Genomic DNA, 22,462 nt, shown 5'->3' with positions numbered 1-22,462 from the left:
GTCTTCTGATCAGCCAAGAAGATGAACCTTGAAGTCACAACCAAGAACCACCCCACAAAGAGGTCAGATTTTGAGTTATCGATTGATTGCTGAATGAGACTTGAACTACCAGTAGGGCCTGTTACTGGCCATCCGACTGCAGTCAGAGCGACATCACTCCCGATTGCTTCAAAATTGTCACCTGTGCGAGGATTTTATTTACGAAGGATAAATAAATAAAAGTCTACAGTGGACTTTGCTGAACAGTGATCTTCGCCGGACAAGTTTGAATCAGGATTATATATCAGAACTTTGTGATCAACAAGAAGAAGACTGTCGGATAACTAGTAATTTATGTGATTACAAGTGTATTCATGTATTTATGTTTATGTGCAAATCATTATCAATCATACATGTATTATACTTTTCATTAAAGATTCAGATTTCGTTAACTTATACAAACAATTCAGATTTTGTTAACTTGTAAATTTGGTGAAAGGTCTTTTTGGTCTTGAGTAATTTACGACTTGTAACAAATTATAAATGATCATATCAAAATGTTACATATTGAGCTTAGGAGCACTAACAACAACTTACGACCACAGAAATATCAACCACGTACATGACATCTAACCTGTGTAAAATTGTCTGCTTATTTTTACTGGCAGTAACCTTTTATTTGAACTTTATCTTGTGTTTCAGTCTGTAAAAAATGGAGTCGCTCCGCCAAGAGATAATAGTGGTAGGATACGGACTCGTTTATTGTTAGCACATCCTTACAAACGTGCATTTATCAGAAACGTATGTTGTATCTGTCCTACTTGTTGCGACCAACGAAATGATGTAATTCACACATTACAAGCCTACATGCCACAATATTGAGTCTCCGTCATGTTCATGGCAAGTTACATTGATTGATCGTTACACTCCTTGTGTCCGTCACATTGGAAATCAGAATGTTGAACTTCTACAAAACAAAGGTAAAGAGCATTTATTCTTCTGTTCATAGTTCATGATTGATATCACATGCTTACGAACTGGGGAGCTGAGGGCCTTTCAGTCCCCGAATTATTCCAGGTTAAGTGAAAAAATGTCAACATAAACCAGGAAAAATGGGTGTTTTGACATTGTTTTAAACTTTCTGACACAGAGGGGGAACCCCCAGAATGGGTCATCAACATATGTTCATTTTGTCAGCTCAACACCACCCCAATGTTCAAAACCTTCCTAAGCCACTGGATATAAATCATTATCTTTCAGATGATAGGGTGTGTAAGAGGGACAGTCGGTCTAGACTGTCAGATGATGCATCTGTAACCATTAGACCCTTAGACTCTAGTTGTAACTTGCTTTATTTCTTAAAATTGTACAAAATCACCATATTTTGCATAAGATGTGGAATGTTTAATATATATGTTTTATGGTCATTAATCTTTCCTAATTTGGTTCATTCCACGAGTTTTTCAAACCAAACTTGGAAACTCCCTTGAAAGTTTCCCTGAGTTCGCTTTTGTTTCCAGTGTTACAGAGGGCAATTTCATGCACCATTATTTTTACCTGTGGATTTGATCACTGAATCCTTTTCCCATGGATATCCTTGGAATGTTGGACTAAAGGGTAAATGTCTCCAAAGTTTTGATCGTCTTATGTAGTTCATACCAAATGGAAGATCGTAACCTTTTATAGAGCTTAGAGTCGGGTCATTTTCATCAGCTGCTTCTAACCATTTCATCATGCCACGCTCCTCTAAGGTACCTGAAAGTAACATAGCATACGTTACTTCAAAATTGCCAACCGATCAGGCCTTGCCGTTTGAGGCGAGCGATCCGGCTCGCTCGCCACCGCTCGCCCAAACTCGATTTCTAGCGAGCGATTTTCCACTCGCCATAGACATTTAATATCAATCGCCGCGAATCTCCCAAAATCTATCATCAAATCAACCAATTCAGCATTTAATCGATTTTGTGCCCCCTCCAAGCGGAGAAAGTCAAAAAATTTAGCGCGCTTAGCGCGCATTTCAACATAAACACATAGATACCATTTTAAGACCAAAGCTTTACTTGATTATACCCAAATAAGTGATATTTGTGAAAATTCGACCACTCGCCTAGCATCATGCTAGCGAGTGATTAACCACTCGCCTTTAAAATCTAGACGGCAAGGCATGCAACATACATGTAATTTTCAATAAAATAATATTGTTAAAAGTTATCTTGATAAATAACAATCATGCTGTTGTGGTGAGGGCATATACAGGATTATGAAAATTGAGTCTACCATAAAAACCGGAATTTAAATCATTGTTAAATATCATAGTTATTGCCGTCAAGATTTTAATTACGTGGAATGATATGAAAGATAAATTTAAGTGTAAAATCTCGTAAAAGTAAAACTGAAGAGAGAAGCATGGTTCAGTTCACCCACAGGTAAATTTGGTTGTACGCATATACTTCTAATAAGTTCGCTTCGCCCTTATTTGCACTTAGTTAGAAGAGCAAAAAACCTTAGACGGTTTCTCTGTTGTACTTACCAGGAATAGTATTGTCCAAAAAGAAACCTATCATTCCTCCAACGAAAACATCATTTGTTAAAAGAATTGCCAGGATGGTGTCTAATTCTGATGAACCTATATGATATGAACAATGAAGTTTGGTTATTTATAATGGCGATTATATTTTGTTGTCTTACTGTAATTTTATTTTACCCAATGCTTATCATACGGGTCCTCCATATATCCAGCAATCCAAATTATGGGTATACTTAGGCATTATCATCGTCATCAACAATAATTCATCTTCATTATCATCACATAAGTATGATTATTGTCATAATCATTATTTGCAGTTTGAAGGTCCAATACGCTCTGCACATTTCCCAAATCTTCAAACAAGCATGCAGCAAGCAATAATTATGTCCAGATTTGTTGGTGATGTCCTAATGATTGTTTTACCTTTTTACCTTAAAGGTATAATAACCTGTTTGAATCGCGTTAGGGTGATTCGACAACCACAGTGGAAGACCAAAACCACCGCTGAGTGAAAAGCCAACCACCAGCAAATTACGAGTGCTATTTAGATCGATGAATTGTAGATTGGATAAACCAACTGCAAGTACCATGGCTGAAAAATAAATAAATAATTTTTAATACATTTCTTGACCGACCTTGCATTGCCCAATGTTGCCGAAAAACCTAGATATTATTGTTGGTGAATGATGGAATAACTATTTAAAGTCGACAAATAGTTTTGGCTTAGAAAACATCAATCATGATTACAATAGCAATGATTACTGGGCATTGATATCTCTCCATGATTGACTCTAATGTGACTATGTTCCAGTGTCCAAATGAAATGTGTCTTCTGTTGTTTATCACGTGCGATCTTGGTGGCACATGAGCCAAAAGTAATGTAGAAACTCTGAACTAGCTGAGATTTGTCCATTATTAAAGGAGGATTTCGTGATCCTAGCATCCTCTTTTTATGACATTTTTCAGTAGATATCCACGAAAAAAGCTTATTTCCAAAATTTCAGTTGATTCCGATTTTGCGTTAGCGAGTTATGCATGATTATGTGTATTACACTGCTCCATAGACAATGTGTTGTAATTTCGTTCTGGTGCACCAGAACGAAATTCAAATTTAACGATATTTTTGCTAAACGAATTAATCTGCAAGAAATATTTGGTACATAAACATTATGTAGCCAGAGGTATCCAGTGGTGTAAAAATCTCAACTTTTTGGGAAAAGTGGGGGGATGAGGCTGTGGATCACAAAATGCCCCTTTAAGTGTCCAAAGGTGAGATGATGAACATACCTCCACCGATAAGAAGAGCGCCACCAACGATGGGGTATGGCATGGTAGCAAATAGAGCCCCAACCTTAGCGAAGAATGCCAAGAATATCATAAGCACGCCGGTCACTTGCGCGACAGTCCGGCTACCAACCTGAAAGCAAATTGTTCGATTGGTGTCTACAGACCGTGTAGACCAATTGGTGAACATGGTTGTGAAAATGCGGAAGTTTAAGCCAGGAGCCACAAAAAGTGGCTCTTGGCCCATGTAAATTTTGGATGAACAAGGAGCCACTTTAGGTCGACCAGAAGCCACTTACAACTACTTTTGTTTCATCTATATAAGATGTGGCATTAAAATGAATAGGAACCATTGGCTTGGGAAGATTTTCAACATGGTGGTGGGGGGCTAAGAGGGGCTGAAAAAAAAAAAAATTGGTGACCCATCCTGGGGGTGTTCTCACCTCGGTGTCAGGAAATTTGGCGAAAATAGGTCAAAAACACCCATTTTCCCCGGTATCTGGTCATATTTTTTTACTCTGGAATTATTGGGGTGGCTGATTCCTCAGACCAAAATTATTGAGAGAGCTGAGCCCCCGCAAGCCCCCGTTTCCTAAGCCTATGGGACCTATAAAACCGTACCGTACTTGTTATCCCCTACAAAATTATATATAAAATTAAACAGGTTGTCATCATTTTTGTCTCTTGTAAATTTCTGACCTGGAGCCACTTCGTGACAAGCGTGTTTCCTGCTTTACTACTGGTTTATAAGACCAGTAAGCCATTCTGCCATGTCCTAGCTACTGCTTACTTTTACCCTTGGGACCGACAATAGAACCTTGTGGAACACTTCTCCCAGTCCCTTAATGGTCATACCCCAGGGGGCACTTCAATATGAAATGGATATAGGTGTAGGGCTGGCACTTTCGCACTAAGGGGCATTCGGTGAGAGCAAAATGTAAAAAATATGGGGTCATTGGGTGAGAGCATGATTTTTAGCATTCGGTGAGAGCAAAATGTAAAAAATATGGGGTCATTGGGTGAGAACATGACTTTTTTTTAATTGAAATTTTTGGGTGAGAGCCGAAACAACGCCACAAAAATCTCGAAAATCGAATTTCTAGTTCGAAATGGCTTCAAATTTCATTGTTTTTTCAAAATAAGTAACAAAATCAGTGATAAATGAAAGTTGCTGTTCAAATTGAACTTATAAGGGTCTTTGGGTGACAGATGAAATGGAAAAATAAGGGGTCTTCGGGTGACAGAGCATGTGTTCGTAAAAAAATATGGGGTCTTTGGGTGACAGCGATGCTGAAAAAGGGGTCTTAACAGCCCTACATACGCGTCACCTCCAAAGTTGGAGTACTTCTGGGGGTCATACATGGTAAGTATTCTATCTGCGGTTCACTTTGAATCCTCTGAACCCCCCCTCCTACAATCAGAGAGGAACATCAATTGGTAAATACCAGACGGATATAAAGTCTGAATTTAAACAACAGGGCAGGAAGCTAGGAGTGTGAAAATTACACTATATTCATGATTATCAATTGAACGGTCGTTATGACAGTGTTTGATAAGCTTGTAATGATATCGAAGTTGACTTATATTTCCTATGTTTGTTCAGGTATGTTTAAAATGTACCAACCTTGGTAAGTCCAATGTTCCCAACGCATTCGCTGTAAGAAGCCACTCCGATGCCAGTGCCACATGCACCAGCAAACATACAGGCGATACCTTCTATCAATATACCCCTGTTTACAGCATGATTAGGAGGCTTTGGTGCTGAGGATATCCTTGCACATGCGTAGTAATCTCCAACTGAATCAAGTACCGAACCAAAAACTCCAGTAGTTACGCCCAAAAATGCCCCAGTAGTAATATATGGTCTTCCCCATTGCCCTAGCAAAACGAATTGTTTTATTGGAGAAAGTAAAACGTTGGAGGCAACCGGTAAGAACACAAGAGGCATTATTTGATACAGAAGAAGAGAAGAGAAGAAGGGCAGATGGAAGCGAAGTAGAAAGAAGAGTGAACACAACTAAAGAAATCAATAAAATATTTTGTCATCGACTAATTATTCCGGTGCCTTGATTTCAATTTATCACTTTGGCACTTTGTCGTAAGAAATACGGATTGCCTCCTAGATTTTTTGGCACGTCGAAAGGGGCAACGATATTTTGGCACGGCCAGTGGGCGAGGGCGATTATTGGCAGACTATTTTGAGAATTGACCAACCCGGGGTATGATGCATGCATTATCGAACAGCCCCTTACATACCAGGATAAGGAGCAACAAACCACGGCGTAGCGACGAGTGCGTCATGCTTAATATCAGTACGTGCATTATACGCAGGATTAGTCGGATCATCTGGAAATACGTCGGCTACCGTCAATATCACACAAAATATCCACGTTGTTATGATTGCGATGATAATCTGATTAATGATAGTAATAACAATAATATTATAACAACAACATGATCACATTATTGTATTATCGTTGTGGTCATCTGGTGGTAGTGTTGACCACTTTATCGAATCAAAAAAGATTGCAGATTGTTTAAGAATTCTACAATAAGCTGATAATCATGTATGGACTTCTGAATTATCAACTTACCGGAAACAATTGGAAGATTTGTGCTCTACCTATGTAAAAGCGTTTTTGTGAATTGTAAGCTGGTATTGGGATATCAAATGAGGCCAAGTATTGTGACATCAGTATAATCAAACCAAATGTCCTGTAGAAAATTACAAAACGTTAAGAGATCAATTAATTCGTGGCTAAACACAAAACATACCAAACATGTAATACTTTCATTCATATCATTGTGATTACCCTGGTTATTACCGCATACTGACTACAACTACAAATCGTCCGCGTTATAGTTGTTCGGTTTATAATTGGCGCCAACTACGCATTACGCAACGCACAACAAGCGAAGGTTCTGCACAACTGCGCTCTCGCCATTCTGTATAGCAATCCACAATGTTGTGAGTCTCATTTTTTTCGCCAATTATAAGCCGGACAAACTATAGCATCATTATGTATTATTGTTCTTCTCCATCTAACTCATTAGCTCAGTTGGTAGACCATCGGTCCCAGGTTCAAATCCTGGATGACCAGTGGCCTTTTTTCACTGGCTAGGCTGTCATTTATGAAGACTTGTATTATTAAAACCTTTCTTTGACATATCGTCAGTATATTTTGTTCTCTAATGATGTTTCTAATGTTTGAATTTATAAACTAAAACAATTGAAAATAATACAGATATATTTGGTTCATTGATCACATTGAAACATACATTGCTGCAATTCCCCAGTGGTCGCCACTCAAAACAACAGCTATGGTAACTAGTTTCAAACCGGCCAGTGCCACGGCGGGAGCTATGGTCATAGGCCCAATATAACGTAGAAGAAGCCCAATGCACCCAACTGAACCGAGAACAACTTGTATGAAAGAGGCGAGCAGAAGAGCACCAGAAAGCTATATAAAAGAAGAAATGTAGAGTCAGGTACGGTTTTACTAAAAAATAGGCAAAATTTGTTTTCGGCTAAAAAATCTACAAAAATGAAAATCATTGGGTCCTCAACACCCCCCATGGTCATCTTTGATGGCCGGTCCTACACCCGGATGAGGTGCTGGGGTAAAAAATTTATCACCAAAACGAGCGCAAAGGATGTATCTACGATTAGCTTAGGTCATTTGGGTGAAACGCGTGCGGTTTTTTTTATGACGGATAAAAAATCTTGGGGGGGACAACAAAATAGTAAGAAATTCTGACTAATTCTATCACGCACGCTACTTGTCCCCATTAAAACACGTCATGATCAAATGTTTGTATTTTATAAATGATGGGGCAACACAAACGAAAAAAAACCGTTGGTGCCATTGTAATCAAAAATATCTCTCAATAGGCCTACTGACAATAATTTACAGATTAAAGAACAAAATGGTACCTCTAACACACGACCTCTCCATTCTACATCAGCAATGTCCAGTTCATCCTGTGTAGCGTTACCTAAAAGTAACATTAACAAAACAAGGAAAACAAAGACAATATATTTCTCTATAGTACTTTTTATGGTATTTTTTATGGTTTTCGTTTATGTTGAGCACATTGTGACCCTCCTTGTGGGCGTCAGGCGCTCTATACTATTAAAAGCCCATTCAGTGATTTGATCATCTAGAGGATCGTAAAAATCATCAAAATTCATGTTTTGGCACCTAGCCTGCCAGTGGTTAAGCTGAAAGCCCTGTATTAAAGACAAAATAATACATTTCACATACATCTATAATATTTCTCTATTTAGCTACATTTATTTGAATGGGACTTCAACTTTGGCAATACTGCTTCTCGTTTTTAGCCAAATTTTTCATTTAGATAATACCTGAGCCTCACAGCCGACATTTACATTAATTTTAACCTCTCTATCCTAGATCGACTCCCTAATCCTCTCTGATAGCTACAGTCTCATATCTGCACTACTTTAAATTTGCTCGATGTCGTGTACGTATACAGGGCAGGGCAAAAATGACGAATAGCTGGAAATATTTTATCTTTGCCCCTCCTCCCTCCCCCACCACCACCCACAACTGACCCCTGGCCGATGCCTATGAAAATGAATGCTCTGTGAAAGGATTACAGGTGTTATAGCTTCCATATTGCCCTTTTAATGCAAGGAAAACTTCCAGACTATTATATAAGCCCACATTACATTATGTCTTTAAACTTTCTATAACAGTTCGTTCCATAACACACATTATTTTTTCCTTTTGAATTGGAAAACTACGTAACATTAGGTTTTCGAGAGTATACAAATACAACATGTTTTGAGGTGAAGTAGTCAAAACTACTGGTCCCGAGGTGTTGGATGATTTGACTACTTCCCGACGCCTCATAAATATTTTCACTATTACGGTAAAATCGTAAACAAAAGTCAAAACACACACCAGTCAACGTGCCGGCCGGCATGGTTAATAAGCTTAATATTTTGCTTACCTGATTTTATTGGAGGATTTCTGTTAAATCAATCTACATTTTGACCTTTTTAACCTTCCATAAATAACATTTTGTTTCATAAAACGTCAAATTCGCGTGTTATTATCCATCGGTATCTCGGCAAAATAACTGCAGCAGACGCCATTTTCACGATAAGCGCATCTGCAGAATCGCCGTTGTGTAGCATAACGCTACGTCAAATGGAACAGTGACGCGCGGGGTTGATACACCGTGTGGTAGTAGGGTGCGGAAGTTTTTACTACTTCCCCGCATGCGCGTAATTGCACAGGCGCAGGGAAGTAGTCAAAATACCGTACTCGGACGCTGGCGTTATTAACCAATAAGATGTATGATAATACCTAATAAATATTTATGAGGTATAGCAATATTATATCATGTGATGGGAGGTGGATTCACATTCTTCGAAGATAAACAGCTGTAAACCTACAAAAGGCCTATATGTAAAAAAATTTAAACTTACCTGGCGTAACAACAGGACAAGAACCCTTTAGGTCTAGAATAGCGAATACTGCAACGAAGAATGCACCTGAACCCTGAATAATTGCCAATCTGCATTTAAAAAAAAAGGCAAATCTTTGCTTATTATCTTAAAGCTTCGCTTATATCTTTGCTTATTATCGCGGTTAAATCTTTGCTTATTATCTTAAATCTTTGCTTAAATCTTTGCTTATTATCGCGGTTATATCATAAAATGTGCCTAGCTTTTAAAAGGGATCGGATTGCACAGTATTTTTGTGGGACATGAGAGCACATCAGATACATCAAAATATTGAGAACAATAAGAATAATTTGTGATACGGTGACTCGCGCGATCGATACTCAATGATCCTGACAATACTGTTTGAATATACCGCGCTTATTATATGCACCTGCTTGACATAATCCGGTCACTTGCTGGAAGACATACCGTACCATAATAGCGTACAATAGATATGCCAAGGATTATTAAATCAGGATGTGACACTCCGTAATTTGCATGTGTCCAATTCATATGTTAATAGCATATTGTTATTAAAATGATGGTCTGACCTGGCCAGAGGGCGTTAATATAATAGACGTTTGATCAAGGGACAGAGTAGTTTCCGTTTGTATCGGCTACCGAACGAACATAATTATTATGCTCATTCCGACCAGACTAGCTTTGCCAGGCAGGGTAGGCCATGACGAGTAGGCCTATGTGCCGAAGTATTTGCATAACTCTTTTGCATGAAACTGTAATTGTCATCTAAAACAAACAAACAAAAACAATATTATTTGAAGTTTTAATTTTAAAAAATTACCCTATTTTACTACGGTCAATTAAGATGGCGGTAAATTACCATGTAAATTAACCGGTAATTTACCGACTCGCAACACTGACATAATATTAACTAATATTATTTCCTCTATCGTTTGATGTAGAATGGTACAGGTGGGGGGGGGGGGCAAAATAGTTTTGTACTTAATATGAGGGTGGGGGTTAGAACAGTTTTAGGTCCATTAACTTGTGAGACCGGGGGGTCAACAAAGTTTTGGGTTCACGAAGAGGGGATAGGGGGGTTAAAAATTTGTAACACGAAAAAATATATTGTCCCCCCCCCCCACCAAAGTATTTATGAACACTCCCTAAACTTACTTGATTTTTCAGCAAATGTTATTTTTCAGTGAGTTTTGCTTTTATTCCGTGTTAAATTATGGCAAACGGAAACAATCAAAATATGATGTAGCTAGGAAACAAATAATATAATCGCTCCTGGGTGTCACCCATGCATACTTTTTAATGTAGACCTACCGGTATAGGGCCTATTGCCAATCACAAAGTTTGAAATTGTAATTGTTTAATGTAGGCTACTCCCTAACAGAATACGTTTATACACACGCTGGCGAAGTGACGTAGTTAAATCGGATTAACTACCATAACAATAGATGAATACAATTTTGACTATATTGCCCGCACTCACGTTCATGCGGTAGAACCTACCGATGCATTGAACCATAGATGTCAAAGAAATGCTAATCACTTGCACCTGTAAGATTAGTCTCTTTGAAAAGAGCGGTATGAATGGTATTGTATTCAATCTATTATATGATTGAAGACAGGTGTACAGACGGCTTGACCATGGCTTGACATGAGCCTATGATTTTTTTCTGGGGTCTTTTGATCTACGCTGGTTATCATCGATGCTGAAGTGCCTATAATAGTTCAATGTAAGAAAATGAGCCAATAGACGTGATGAATAAAAGCTAATAAAGATCGGATTTTGGATTATTAGTGGCGGTATACAATTAAATGTCAAAATTACGGTGCTATTCTACTTTTCAACAATAATTCATACTGGCAGGCTACACCAATAAGTGTATTAGTGCAGATTGATATTTTTCGGGATACTTTTCCACAGGGAGGAAGCACATGGCAAATACTATTGCCGCGGGCGCCATTTTGGAAGGTCACGTGAAGTGTCAAATGATTTTTTTACTTCAAATACTCACTGTATTTCATATCTTATGCTTGTCGTATATTTCCTTTGTATTATCGATAGTTAGTCTTAATTTCGACATTACTATATCAATAAGACATTCCTTATCAAATTAAAAGACTTTCTTGCAGAAACAAATCACTGTAGCCTGATGGGATCATAGTAGTTGACCCACTTCCGCCCGGTCTAACCTTGCTTGGGGCGCTTTTACTATCTTCAACAGGTTCGATTCGCTAAACTTACGACACCTTTATGTGGTGACCTCAATTACATGGGCTGAGTAAGAGTTGATGTGAATTATTCATAACCGATCGATACCTTGCCTCACTTTGTTGAGAGCAAGCCAACAAAATTTACCATAGGTTTGCGTGGCTAAACAAAAGCCGTGAATTTAGTGTCATCCCCCTGGATATGCCTTAGATATGCCCTCGATGTGCCGATATCTACTCACACCAGAGTTTTTTTGAGACATATTTTCTACACAAATGATAGGGTTCCGGGAAGTGTTGCATAATGGTAAGCGTTCTCATTATTTGTTCAAAATATCACATATTTATGAATACGAATGGCTTCAAAAATCACATATTGACAGGCCAAAATTTCCACCGTAGTAATATATTGTAAAATCAAAATCAAATCAAATTTAGGCTCCTCAAACAACGTCCAATTATTCCCGATGGGAGTTTCTACACGCATATATAATAAAGTATGATTTGGGCTAATTTGAGAAGAATAATTATGGCCTCGAGTTTCAAAACAGAACGAGTGCATGTTTTTTGATCAAAAACCTCGATGTTTCAAATCAAGAATTATTTGGGATAATTGCAACTAAGTATATGAAACTAAACTACCAGATGCATTTAATATTTTCCAGACTATGATATTTAGTTGCTGAAAAAGATTACTGTAACATTTTGGCGAGATTTCACAAATGTCCACCAAAAAGAGGTAGTCGCCTGAATGCTCAAGTAGTTCGTCGTTAGCATAGCCAGACACCTACATGTATAATATTAAAAGTGTAATCGTCAGGATCGTCAGCCTGCTACGTTAATTGTCCGTGCTCAAGTCTTTTTTCTTTCTTTTTTTTTGTAATTTTGAGATTTTTTGTAATATTTTTGCACAAGAACAAATGATGAGAGGGAATAATCATAAATAATTAGGGTGATTACGTAACTGATGCATGCCAGAACCATATAGTACTTTGTTCTCAAAATTACAGCAAAATAACTTGGGCAATTATCTATCGTTGTAGGGTGACGACATGTAATGTAACCTTTGTGAGAATTATTTTTGACTTCTTCGGAACTGAGTTCTTCAGACTGTTTCTTTGGGAGTTTTGCATGTATATTATATTATTACATGTAGCGGCTAATAATAGACGGTGACCCTGTAAGGAGCTTTTTCATAGATCTTCGCCCTAACGATGACTTGTTCAAGGACTACTTTAAAATGGTTGCGCAAAAAAGAGCCGTTTAAAGCATTTTTCAAAGGATTTATTAAAACTGCTAAAAATTAGCTATGTAAATCTCTTTTAGCGGTCTTTATTCTATACATGTTCTTACGGAATCTTACCTACATCCAAATGTAGATTGAAGAAATGTTGCAATGCCACAGATAAGAAACCCCGTACTTATTAAACGTCCCATAAGCACCGTGTCAAAGGACATACACATCTTGATACCAACTATTATTTGAACTGAAACAATACCTCCGAAACTCGCTAAAAATTGCTGTGGAAATAAGTATAGATGTAAGAATAAACATTTCACACGTTTACTGAATCGTTGTAAATGTTCATTGGTTTATTTACAGCACTATTCTATATTTATACCATATTACTTCTACAACTGAGTACTATTACCTCTCTAGGAAAGGAAGAAACAAGGAGAAAAGATGTCCCCCCGCAATAATTTTCCTAGCACCCCCCATAATTTCAAATCAAATTAATAATTAAATTTTAGGGTAAAATTCACAATTTTAGGTTAAAGTTCATAATTGTAGGTTAAAATTCATAATTTTAGGGTAAAATTTATAATTTTAGGGTAAAATTCATATTTTTGTGGTAAAATTCATAATGTTAGGGTTTTTAGGGTCAAATTCATAATTTTAGTTTAAAATGTATAATTTTAGGGCAAAATTCATATTAAATTTAAATTCATAATGTAATAGTGTAATTCATAATGTAAGGTACAATTTATGTAAAATGTATGCATTTCAAAAGATTCCGTGCGATACTCCCTCCCGCACTCACCCAGGAGCAAGCCCCATATTGATGCCCTCCGGTACTTCTAAATCAATGGTCCATTATTATCCACAAATGATAGTATTTGTACTAGAAAAAGGATCAAGCAGAGGGAGAAATGGAGGAAGCTTTAAAGAGTAGTACCTGAATCCAAACGCAATGGTAGCATACCATGGCGTTACATCTTCCAGCCCATAGACTAATTGTGACCGTCCACGGCGAATGAGCCGTAAATTCCTCCCCCGGTCAATTTTGTTTTATTTCGTGTTTAAAAAATAATCATCATAAACTTAAAAATGGTATATCATTTGACTTCAAACGATATCCAGAAGCGGGGTTATGGTTTGTTAAACTTTGCTCCTTCAACAAAATTATAGCTTTTTACGTTTTTTTTTGTGTCTCTTTTTCCACATTGTTGGCAATAAATATCAAACAGTCATAATTGGCGGTCATTTCAAATCATCCCCAAGTCAACGAGGTTTAAGAAAGTTCTCTCATTGTTAATTGTTGGTTATGCATACCTGTACAAAATACAATGCCTGGTAACCCACCACTTGAACAGGATTTAGCAATGTAAGCAAACAAAGACCAGAGCTATTAAAAGTTCTATAGCCATCTAAGGTAGAAGCTTATTATCCACTTCAACAATAGGATTATTGATTAGTTTTTGACTATCGAAATGAGACGGATGTCAGGCCAGCTTAAGTTACCGATGAATATGACCTTCGTACACATTTTAAACCGTAACTCAGAATACAATTTAGGGAATTTACGGCTCCTTTGTGCTGCCGGGTCACAATTGTCGTGTGTATTCAACAGGGGATTCTTTCCCCTCATGTGTACAAGCAGGGATGTGAGAGTAGAGTAGACATCCCTGGTACAAGATGCTTCCTCGAAATCTTCACTTGCATGATACTGCGCAGGGATGTGAGAGTAGACTCTCACATCCCTGTCATGTTGCTGTTTCAAAAATATAGCAGTCTCCGGCACTTGCGCCATTATTTGACGAATTGACGAACTTATTATTAGAGCTTGATAAATGGCTTACTTTTTCCGGCTTATAAAATACGTGTTTTCAATCATCATGTTCATGGTTTTGGTAAAAATAATTGGTATTTGGTATCAGGTAACAGGTCAAAAGAAGCCTTTTATAGCGCCTTTGTTTAAGGTCAATCGGAGGATTCAGAACCGGGCGGCCGGGTGGCGGGAAACCGAGATCAGAATCGAAATACCACAGTTCATGCTGCAAGTCCAGCTCACGGTGTCTACGCTCTGTATTAATGTCACTTAAAGGATGTCTCCGGTAATCACAACATTATGCCCATGCTAAAAAATAATTATCAAGCACGAATTACTTGGTTTTATTTAAAACAAACGCCATAAAAACGAATAAGAACATCCGTCTCTCAACACGCGATATTCAAAATTCCCAGTAATACAATGAAGGCTGACGACAATGGAGCACAAATAACCATTACGTCATTGCACTTAGACAATTTCGGCGCGGGAGTTTTGAATATCGCGTGTTAAGAGCCGAAGTTACTATGAGTTTGTTTTAAATAAAACCTTGTGATTCGTGCTTGATAATTATTTTCAAACATATAAGGCATAATATTATGATTACCGGAGACTCCCTTTAATATAATGACCTATCCCAGCAAACACAAAACGTTTTCGACATAATTCGCAAAAGGTTATAAAAGGTTGTCAGAAAACGTTTAAATGTCGAGTTATATAAAGGGTACATTAATGGTATAAAACGTTTTCATAACATTAAATAACATTTGTTGATAATTTACTGCACAGCAAACACAAATGTTTTACAGAAAACATTTAAATGTCGGGTTATATAAAGGGTATAAAAACGTTTTAATAACATTCCAAAAACATTTTTGAAATCAAATCATTCTAAACAGAATGTTATTTTGGGGTTGAAAAAATGTTTTGCCAAAAATGTTTACCCAAAATATTTACAATAACGTTTTTAAAATGTTTTCACGACCTTTATATAACCCGACATTTAAATGTTATTAAAACGTTTTGTAAAAAACACTTTAAAGAACATTTCTGTGTTTGCTGGGTGCAAATATTTTAACATAATGTTATTTAAGTGTTGACAAAATATTTGGCCAAAAATGTTTGCAAAAATAGTTTACAATGACATTTCGAAACCATTTAAAAAATATTGTTGTAGTGTGTTTTCAAACAAAACGTTTAAAACGATTTCATGACCTTTATATAATCCGACATTTTAATGTTATTAAAACGTTTTTACCTAAACCAAAACCAAAAATACAACATATTTAAAACATTTTAAAAACGTTTTTGTATTTGCTGGGATAGTATGAGATGAAACTTCCGTTGCACGTGTTTTGTAGTCTGAAACGACGCAAATGATATACGATGCAGTTCCGATGGAGTTTTATACTAATTACTCACTGTAAAATTAATGACCCATTACATACAAGCTAGACACGGTAGCTCACGGTGATCTTCTGATAGATGTAATAATTATTGTAATTACTAGAATCACTTTTGATCAATAGCGGAAATTGCAAATGAAAATTATGGTCAGAAGCTGCTGTAAAAATTTGCACAGTTCCAATTGCCAGATGTTTGTCCACGTTTTTTCCCAAGAATAAAAATTTGATACCTTTACTGAATCGGTTTGAATGCCTTTTGGAACGTTCTGGCCCTGTAAATGTTCCATTGGTTTATTTACTTTATTATTAGCACTATTCTATTACCCAGTTTATATTACTACTTCCAACTGGGTACTATTTCCTATCTAGGGAAGGAAGGAGCAAGAGAACAAAATATTTTTGTGGTAAAATTCATAATGTTAGGGTTTTTAGGGTCAAATTCATAATTTTAGTTTAAAATGTATAATTTTAGGGCAAAATTCATATTAAATTTAAATTCATAATGTAATAGTGTAATTCATAATGTAAGGTACAATTTATGTAAAATGTATGCATTTCAAAAGATTCCGTGCGATACTCCCTCCCGCACTCACCCAGGAGCAAGCCCCATATTGATGCCCCCCGGTACTTCTAAATCAATGGTCCATTATTATCCACAAATGATAGTATTTGTACTAGAAAAAGGATCAAGCAGAGGGAGAAATGGAGGAAGCTTTGCAAAGAGTAGTACCTGGAATCCAAACGCAATGGTAGCATACCATGGCGTTACATCTTCCAGCCCATAGACTAAAGTGTAACCGTCCACGGCGAATGAGCCGTAAATTCCTCCCCCTGTCAATTTTGTTTTATTTCTTGTTTAAAAAATAATCATCATAAACTTAAAAATGGTATATCATTTGACTTCAAACGATATCCAGAAGCGGGGTTATGGTTTGTTAAACTTTGCTCCTTCAACAAAATTATAGCTTTTACGTTTTTACATGTGTCCCTTTTTCCACATTGTTGGCAATAAATATCAAACAGTCATAATTGGCGGTCATTTCAAATCATCCCCAAGTCAACGAGGTTTAAGAAAGTTCTCTCATTGTTAATTGTTGGTTATGCATACCTGTACAAAATACAATGCCTGGTAACCCACCACTTGAACAGGATTTAGCAATGTAAGCAAACAAAGACCAGAGCTATTAAAAGTTCTATAGCCATCTAAGGTAGAAGCTTATTATCCACTTCAACAATAGGATTATTGATTAGTTTTTGACTATCGAAATGAGACGGATGTCAGGCCAGCTTAAGTTACCGATGAATATGACCTTCGTATACATTTTAAACCGTAACTCAGAATACAATTTAGGGAATTTACGGCTCCTTTGTGCTGCCGGGTCACAATTGTCGTGTGTATTCAACAGGGGGTTCTTTCCCCTCATGTGTACAAGCAGGGATGTGAGAGTAGAGTAGACATCCCTGGTACAAGATGCTTCCTCGAAATCTTCACTTGCATGATACTGCGCAGGGATGTGAGAGTAGACTCTCACATCCCTGTCATGTTGCTGTTTCAAAAATATAGCAGTCTCCGGCACTTGCGCCATTATTTGACGAATTGACGAACTTATTATTAGAGCTTGATAAATGGCTTACTTTTTCCGGCTTATAAAATACGTGTTTTCAATCATCATGGTCATGGTTTTGGTAAAAATAATTGGTATTTGGTATCAGGTAACAGGTCAAAAGAAGCCTTTTATAGCGCCTTTGTTTAAGGTCAATCGGAGGATTCAGAACCGGGCGGCCGGGTGGCGGGAAACCGAGATCAGAATCGAAATACCACAGTTCATGCTGCAAGTCCAGCTCACGGTGTCTACGCTCTGTATTAATGTCACTTAAAGGATGTCTCCGGTAATCACAACATTATGCCCATGCTAAAAAATAATTATCAAGCACGAATTACTTGGTTTTATTTAAAACAAACGCCATAAAACGAATAAGAACATCCGTCTCTCAACACGCGATATTCAAAATTCCCAGTAATACAATGAAGGCTGACGACAATGGAGCACAAATAACCATTACGTCATTGCACTTAGACAATTTCGGCGCGGGAGTTTTGAATATCGCGTGTTAAGAGCCGACTGTTTTTATTCGTTTTTATGGTCAATATGAGTTTGTTTTAAATAAAACCTTGTGATTCGTGCTTGATAATTATTTTTCAAACATATAAGGCATAATATTATGATTACCGGAGACTCCCTTTAATATAATGACCTATCCCAGCAAACACAAAACGTTTTCGACATAATTCGCAAAAGGTTATAAAAGGTTGTCAGAAAACGTTTAAATGTCGAGTTATATAAAGGGTACATTAATGGTATAAAACGTTTTCATAACATTAAATAACATTTGTTGATAATTTACTGCACAGCAAACACAAATGTTTTACAGAAAACATTTAAATGTCGGGTTATATATAAAGGGTATAAAAACGTTTTAATAACATTCCAAAAACATTTTTGAAATCAAATCATTCTAAACAGAATGTTATTTTAAAATTGAAAAAATGTTTTGCCAAAAATGTTTACCCAAAATATTTACAATAACGTTTTTAAAATGTTTTCACGACCTTTATATAACCCGACATTTAAATGTTATTAAAACGTTTTGTAAAAAACACTTTAAAGAACATTTCTGTGTTTGCTGGGTGCAAATATTTTAACATAATGTTATTTAAGTGTTGACAAAATATTTGGCCAAAAATGTTTGCAAAAATAGTTTACAATGACATTTCGAAACCATTTAAAAAATATTGTTGTAGTGTGTTTTCAAACAAAACGTTTTAAAACGATTTCATGACCTTTATATAATCCGACATTTTAATGTTATTAAAACGTTTTTACCTAAACCAAAACCAAAAATACAACATATTTAAAACATTTTAAAAACGTTTTTGTGTTTGCTGGGATAGTATGAGATGAAACTTCCGTTGCACGTGTTTTGTAGTCTGAAACGACGCAAATGATATACGATGCAGTTCCGATGGAGTTTTATACTAATTACTCACTGTAAAATTAATGACCCATTACATACAAGCTAGACACGGTAGCTCACGGTGATCTTCTGATAGATGTAATAATTATTGTAATTACTAGAATCACTTTTGATCAATAGCGGAAATTGCAAATGAAAATTATGGTCAGAAGCTGCTGTAAAAATTTGCACAGTTCCAATTGCCAGATGTTTGTCCACGTTTTTTCCCAAGAATAAAAATTTGATACCTTTACTGAATCGGTTTGAATGCCTTTTGGAACGTTCTGGCCCTGTAAATGTTCCATTGGTTTATTTACTTTATTATTAGCACTATTCTATTACCCAGTTTATATTACTACTTCCAACTGGGTACTATTTCCTATCTAGGGAAGGAAGGAGCAAGAGAACAAAATAATAAGTAATGAATGTAAGTTCCCATTACCTGAAATCCAAACGCAATTGAGGCATACCATGGCGGCACATCTTCCAGTCCATAGACCACCTGTCGTGTGTAATTTACAGGCGCTCCTTTTCCCTCATCTTTACAAGATTCCTCATTCCTTTCACCATCTTCACCAGCGTGCTCTTGCGTATCATTACTCATAACATGTCGTTGTTGCAAGAATATATCCGTCTCCTGCGCCATTATTTTACGTGAAAGTTCTAGAGCTTGGCCGGCTTATGGGTTATCGTCATATACACTGGTTCTGGTAAACAGCTCGTACTAAATAAAAACAGTTTGAACCTGCGTGGTATGTATTTATAGCAATTTAAATCTCAGTTCATCAGGGTTAAGATCATGGTGAGATTGGACTTTCAAAAGGCACTCTAAACACGCATAAGCATTGATTTGAAAATGCACCACAAAACAAGCATGGCAAACGTCATTTCTTTACCCTAAACAAGTATTGGCATTATCTTAGACAGTGCCTTAAAAATTGAAGCAAAAAGACGTGTGAAAAAAACAAAGTCACAGGTAAGGGCCTATATATTTGTCATCCTAAGCTTTTACCTGTTTTAACAGCAGTCAATAGCACAATAGCACCAATCCCTATTAATATAGATCTATTAAAATTCAAGTAACATAAAGCCTACCATGATTATTTAAACCTAATTTATTCCTATTCATTAATGCCAACTATATACAAACCGACTAGAATTACTGAAACTACCGGTACACTATTAATTAATAATACGAATAAACGAATCTTTACCTTCCCAAGAACCCGACAAGACAGGTGAATACAGGTGAATCTGTAATTCAGTCTGCTATCATAGTCACAGATGTGCGTGACCATTTACCAACAATCTTGTCAACAAATCTATATGTAACTGACATTCCCAAGTCCAAAGGTGACACATATAAGGGTTCATAGTAGCAAAAATGTTACTTTACATGTTAAAGAAAAGACTAGCTGATGTCAAATGACAGGAATACCTAGATAATATTTTTACATGGTTTATGTACTGAATATACTACATGTCCACTATCAGCAGAAACTTGCCAACATTTAGATTCTCTCAATCTTCTCCGTCAACCCTGCATGATCCACCATCATGATATTCCTATTATTGGACACAAAAAGTCTGAAAGGAAACGTTGGCGTCACCGGGGTAAACGTGGTGGGGGAAAAGACGGCACAACCTTCCCAAAACATGTTACCAACAGTATTTATGACTAACGCTCAATCTATAGTTAATAAGATGGATGAAGTGGATATTATCTGGCGCCAAGAACAGATTGATATTGGTATCATTAGCGAATCCTGGTTCACCCCTCAACTATCCCCACGCCAAGTAAACATCTCGGGTTACTCCTTGTACTCCTAAAGTAGAGAAGCTTGCCGTGGTGGTGGTGTGGCCATCTATGTTAAGAACGAGATCCCCTCAAAAATACTTGACATCCAGGTACCGGAGGAGCTGGAATCCCAGCAAGCACAAAAACGTTTTTAAAACGTTGTAAATAAGTTATATTTTGGGGTTTTGTTTAGGTAAAAACGTTTTAATAACATTAAAATGTCGGGTTATATAAAGGTCATGAAATCGTTTTAAAACGTTTTGTATGAAAACACACTACAACAATATTTTTAAAATGTTTTCGAAATGTCATTGTAAACTATTTTTGCAAACATTTTGGCCAAATATTTTGTCAACACTTAAATAACATTATGTTAAAATATTTGCACCAAGCAAACACAGAAATGTACTTAAAATGTTTTTTTACAAAACGTTTTAATAACATTTAAATGTCGGATTACATAATGGTCGTTATAGTAAATATTTTGAGCAAACATTTTTTGCAAAATATTTTTTCAACCCCAAAATAACATTCTGTTTAGAATGATTTGTACCAAGTTTAAAAAAATGTTTTTGGAATGTTATTAAAACGTTTTTATACCCTTTATATAACCCGACATTTAAATGTTTTCTGTAAAACATTTGTGTTTGCTGTGCAGTAAATTACCAACAAATGTTATTTAATGTTATGAAAACGTTTTATACCATTAATGTACCCTTTATATAACCCGACATTTAAACGTTTTCTGACAACCTTTTATAACCTTTTGCGAATGATGTCGAAAACGTTTTGTGTTTGCTGGGATGTTTGTGGGTTGAAGTTAGGCCTCACCGATTACCAAGAGGAGTATCTGCTATAACTTTCTGTTGCGTTTACATAGTAACTAATTCCCCTTTCCAACCTGTTCTCGAGAAGCACCTTATCGAAACGACTCACCATCTTTGCACTTGTTATCCTGAAATGGGGTTCTGTATTTCTGGTGATTTCAACCGAATGAACATAAATGCTATAACTCGTGGAAATGATCTTAATCAGATAATCACATTTCCTACTCGAGGCCAGGGAACCCTGGATCTCATTCTAACTAATATCCAAACCCATTATTTACCACCATCTGCTCTCTCATCAATTGGTAAAAGTGATCATGCATGTGTTCTATGAAAGCCTAAAATCACGACTGCTAAGAACACAGATTACACGGCCTTTTCGTGATGATAATATCAGAACATTTGGTAGATGGATTCAGGATCAGAGTTGGAGTGAGGTCCACGAATACAATGGTACTCAAAATAAAACGGATGGTCTGTATTCTGTGTTAAACACGGGTATGGAACTTTACTTTCCTACTAAATTACTCAAAATTCATCAGACTGATAAACCGTGGATCACTCCAATCTATGTATATAGAAACTCATATCAAAACGTCAAGCAGCATTTGAAGCTTATGAAACCTCAAAATGTCACCAGTTGCGTAATGAGGTGAAAAGAGAAATTGAGAAAGCTTAAGTGAATTATAATGCGGACAGAGTGAGAAAGTTGCAAAAGACAACCTCGTAAATGGTATCAACAAATCAAGTGTATGCTTAATTCCAGCAATTCTGATCTTGACATGCATATCCCAGGAGTGGATAGGGCTAACCACAAGGCAATGGCTAATGCCATTAATTCCAAGTTTGTGAGCGTATCCTCCCATGTTAATCCCTTGGTTCATTCTGAGCTTCCAACCTTTTTGCCCGCTGT

At 36.7% G+C, this 22,462-nt stretch overlaps 2 protein-coding genes across 2 annotated transcripts; both read right to left on the bottom strand.

The window, feature by feature from the left end:
* Positions 1 to 528: 528 nt before the first annotated feature.
* On the bottom strand, positions 529 to 6,501 carry LOC140148511 (solute carrier family 23 member 1-like). The gene is made up of 8 exons (XM_072170498.1): positions 6,385 to 6,501; positions 6,047 to 6,203; positions 5,415 to 5,668; positions 3,794 to 3,923; positions 2,955 to 3,098; positions 2,510 to 2,605; positions 1,537 to 1,734; positions 529 to 946 (listed from the first exon to the last, which is right to left on the bottom strand). Exons 1-8 carry the CDS (start codon positions 6,481 to 6,483, stop codon positions 885 to 887), a joined length of 1,140 nt encoding a protein of 379 aa, XP_072026599.1. The 5' UTR covers positions 6,484 to 6,501; the 3' UTR covers positions 529 to 884.
* Positions 6,502 to 7,053: 552 nt separating this feature from the next.
* On the bottom strand, positions 7,054 to 19,613 carry LOC140147256 (solute carrier family 23 member 2-like). The gene is made up of 5 exons (XM_072169036.1): positions 19,367 to 19,613; positions 12,817 to 12,974; positions 9,249 to 9,337; positions 7,725 to 7,786; positions 7,054 to 7,251 (listed from the first exon to the last, which is right to left on the bottom strand). Exons 1-5 carry the CDS (start codon positions 19,568 to 19,570, stop codon positions 7,054 to 7,056), a joined length of 711 nt encoding a protein of 236 aa, XP_072025137.1. The 5' UTR covers positions 19,571 to 19,613.
* Between the last annotated feature and the right edge of the window lie 2,849 nt (positions 19,614 to 22,462).

The sequence above is a fragment of the Amphiura filiformis genome, chromosome 3 (assembly GCF_039555335.1).
Source record: "Amphiura filiformis chromosome 3, Afil_fr2py, whole genome shotgun sequence".
Lineage (NCBI taxonomy): Eukaryota > Metazoa > Echinodermata > Ophiuroidea > Amphilepidida > Amphiuridae > Amphiura > Amphiura filiformis.
Note: the sequence above shows the minus strand (reverse complement) of the source record. Positions and strands in the feature narration are given on the sequence as shown.

Bases quoted from the DNA above. Each gene is read 5' to 3' on its own strand.
- LOC140148511 (XM_072170498.1), bottom strand. From the start codon at position 6,483: ATGTCACAATACTTGGCCTCATTTGATATCCCAATACCAGCTTACAAT. The intron at 6,204-6,384 runs GTAAGTTGATAA...ATCATTAATCAG, and splicing joins AAATCTTCCAATTGTTTCCG to ATTATCATCGCAATCATAAC. The intron at 3,924-5,414 runs GTTGGTACATTT...ATTTGCTTTCAG, and splicing joins GGAACATTGGACTTACCAAG to GTTGGTAGCCGGACTGTCGC.
- LOC140147256 (XM_072169036.1), bottom strand. From the start codon at position 19,570: ATGGCGCAGGAGACGGATATATTCTTGCAACAACGACATGTTATGAGT. The intron at 9,338-12,816 runs GTAAGATTCCGT...TTTTAAATGCAG, and splicing joins CAATCTACATTTGGATGTAG to ATTGGCAATTATTCAGGGTT. The intron at 7,787-9,248 runs GTAAGTTTAAAT...TGTTACTTTTAG, and splicing joins TTGTCCTGTTGTTACGCCAG to GTAACGCTACACAGGATGAA.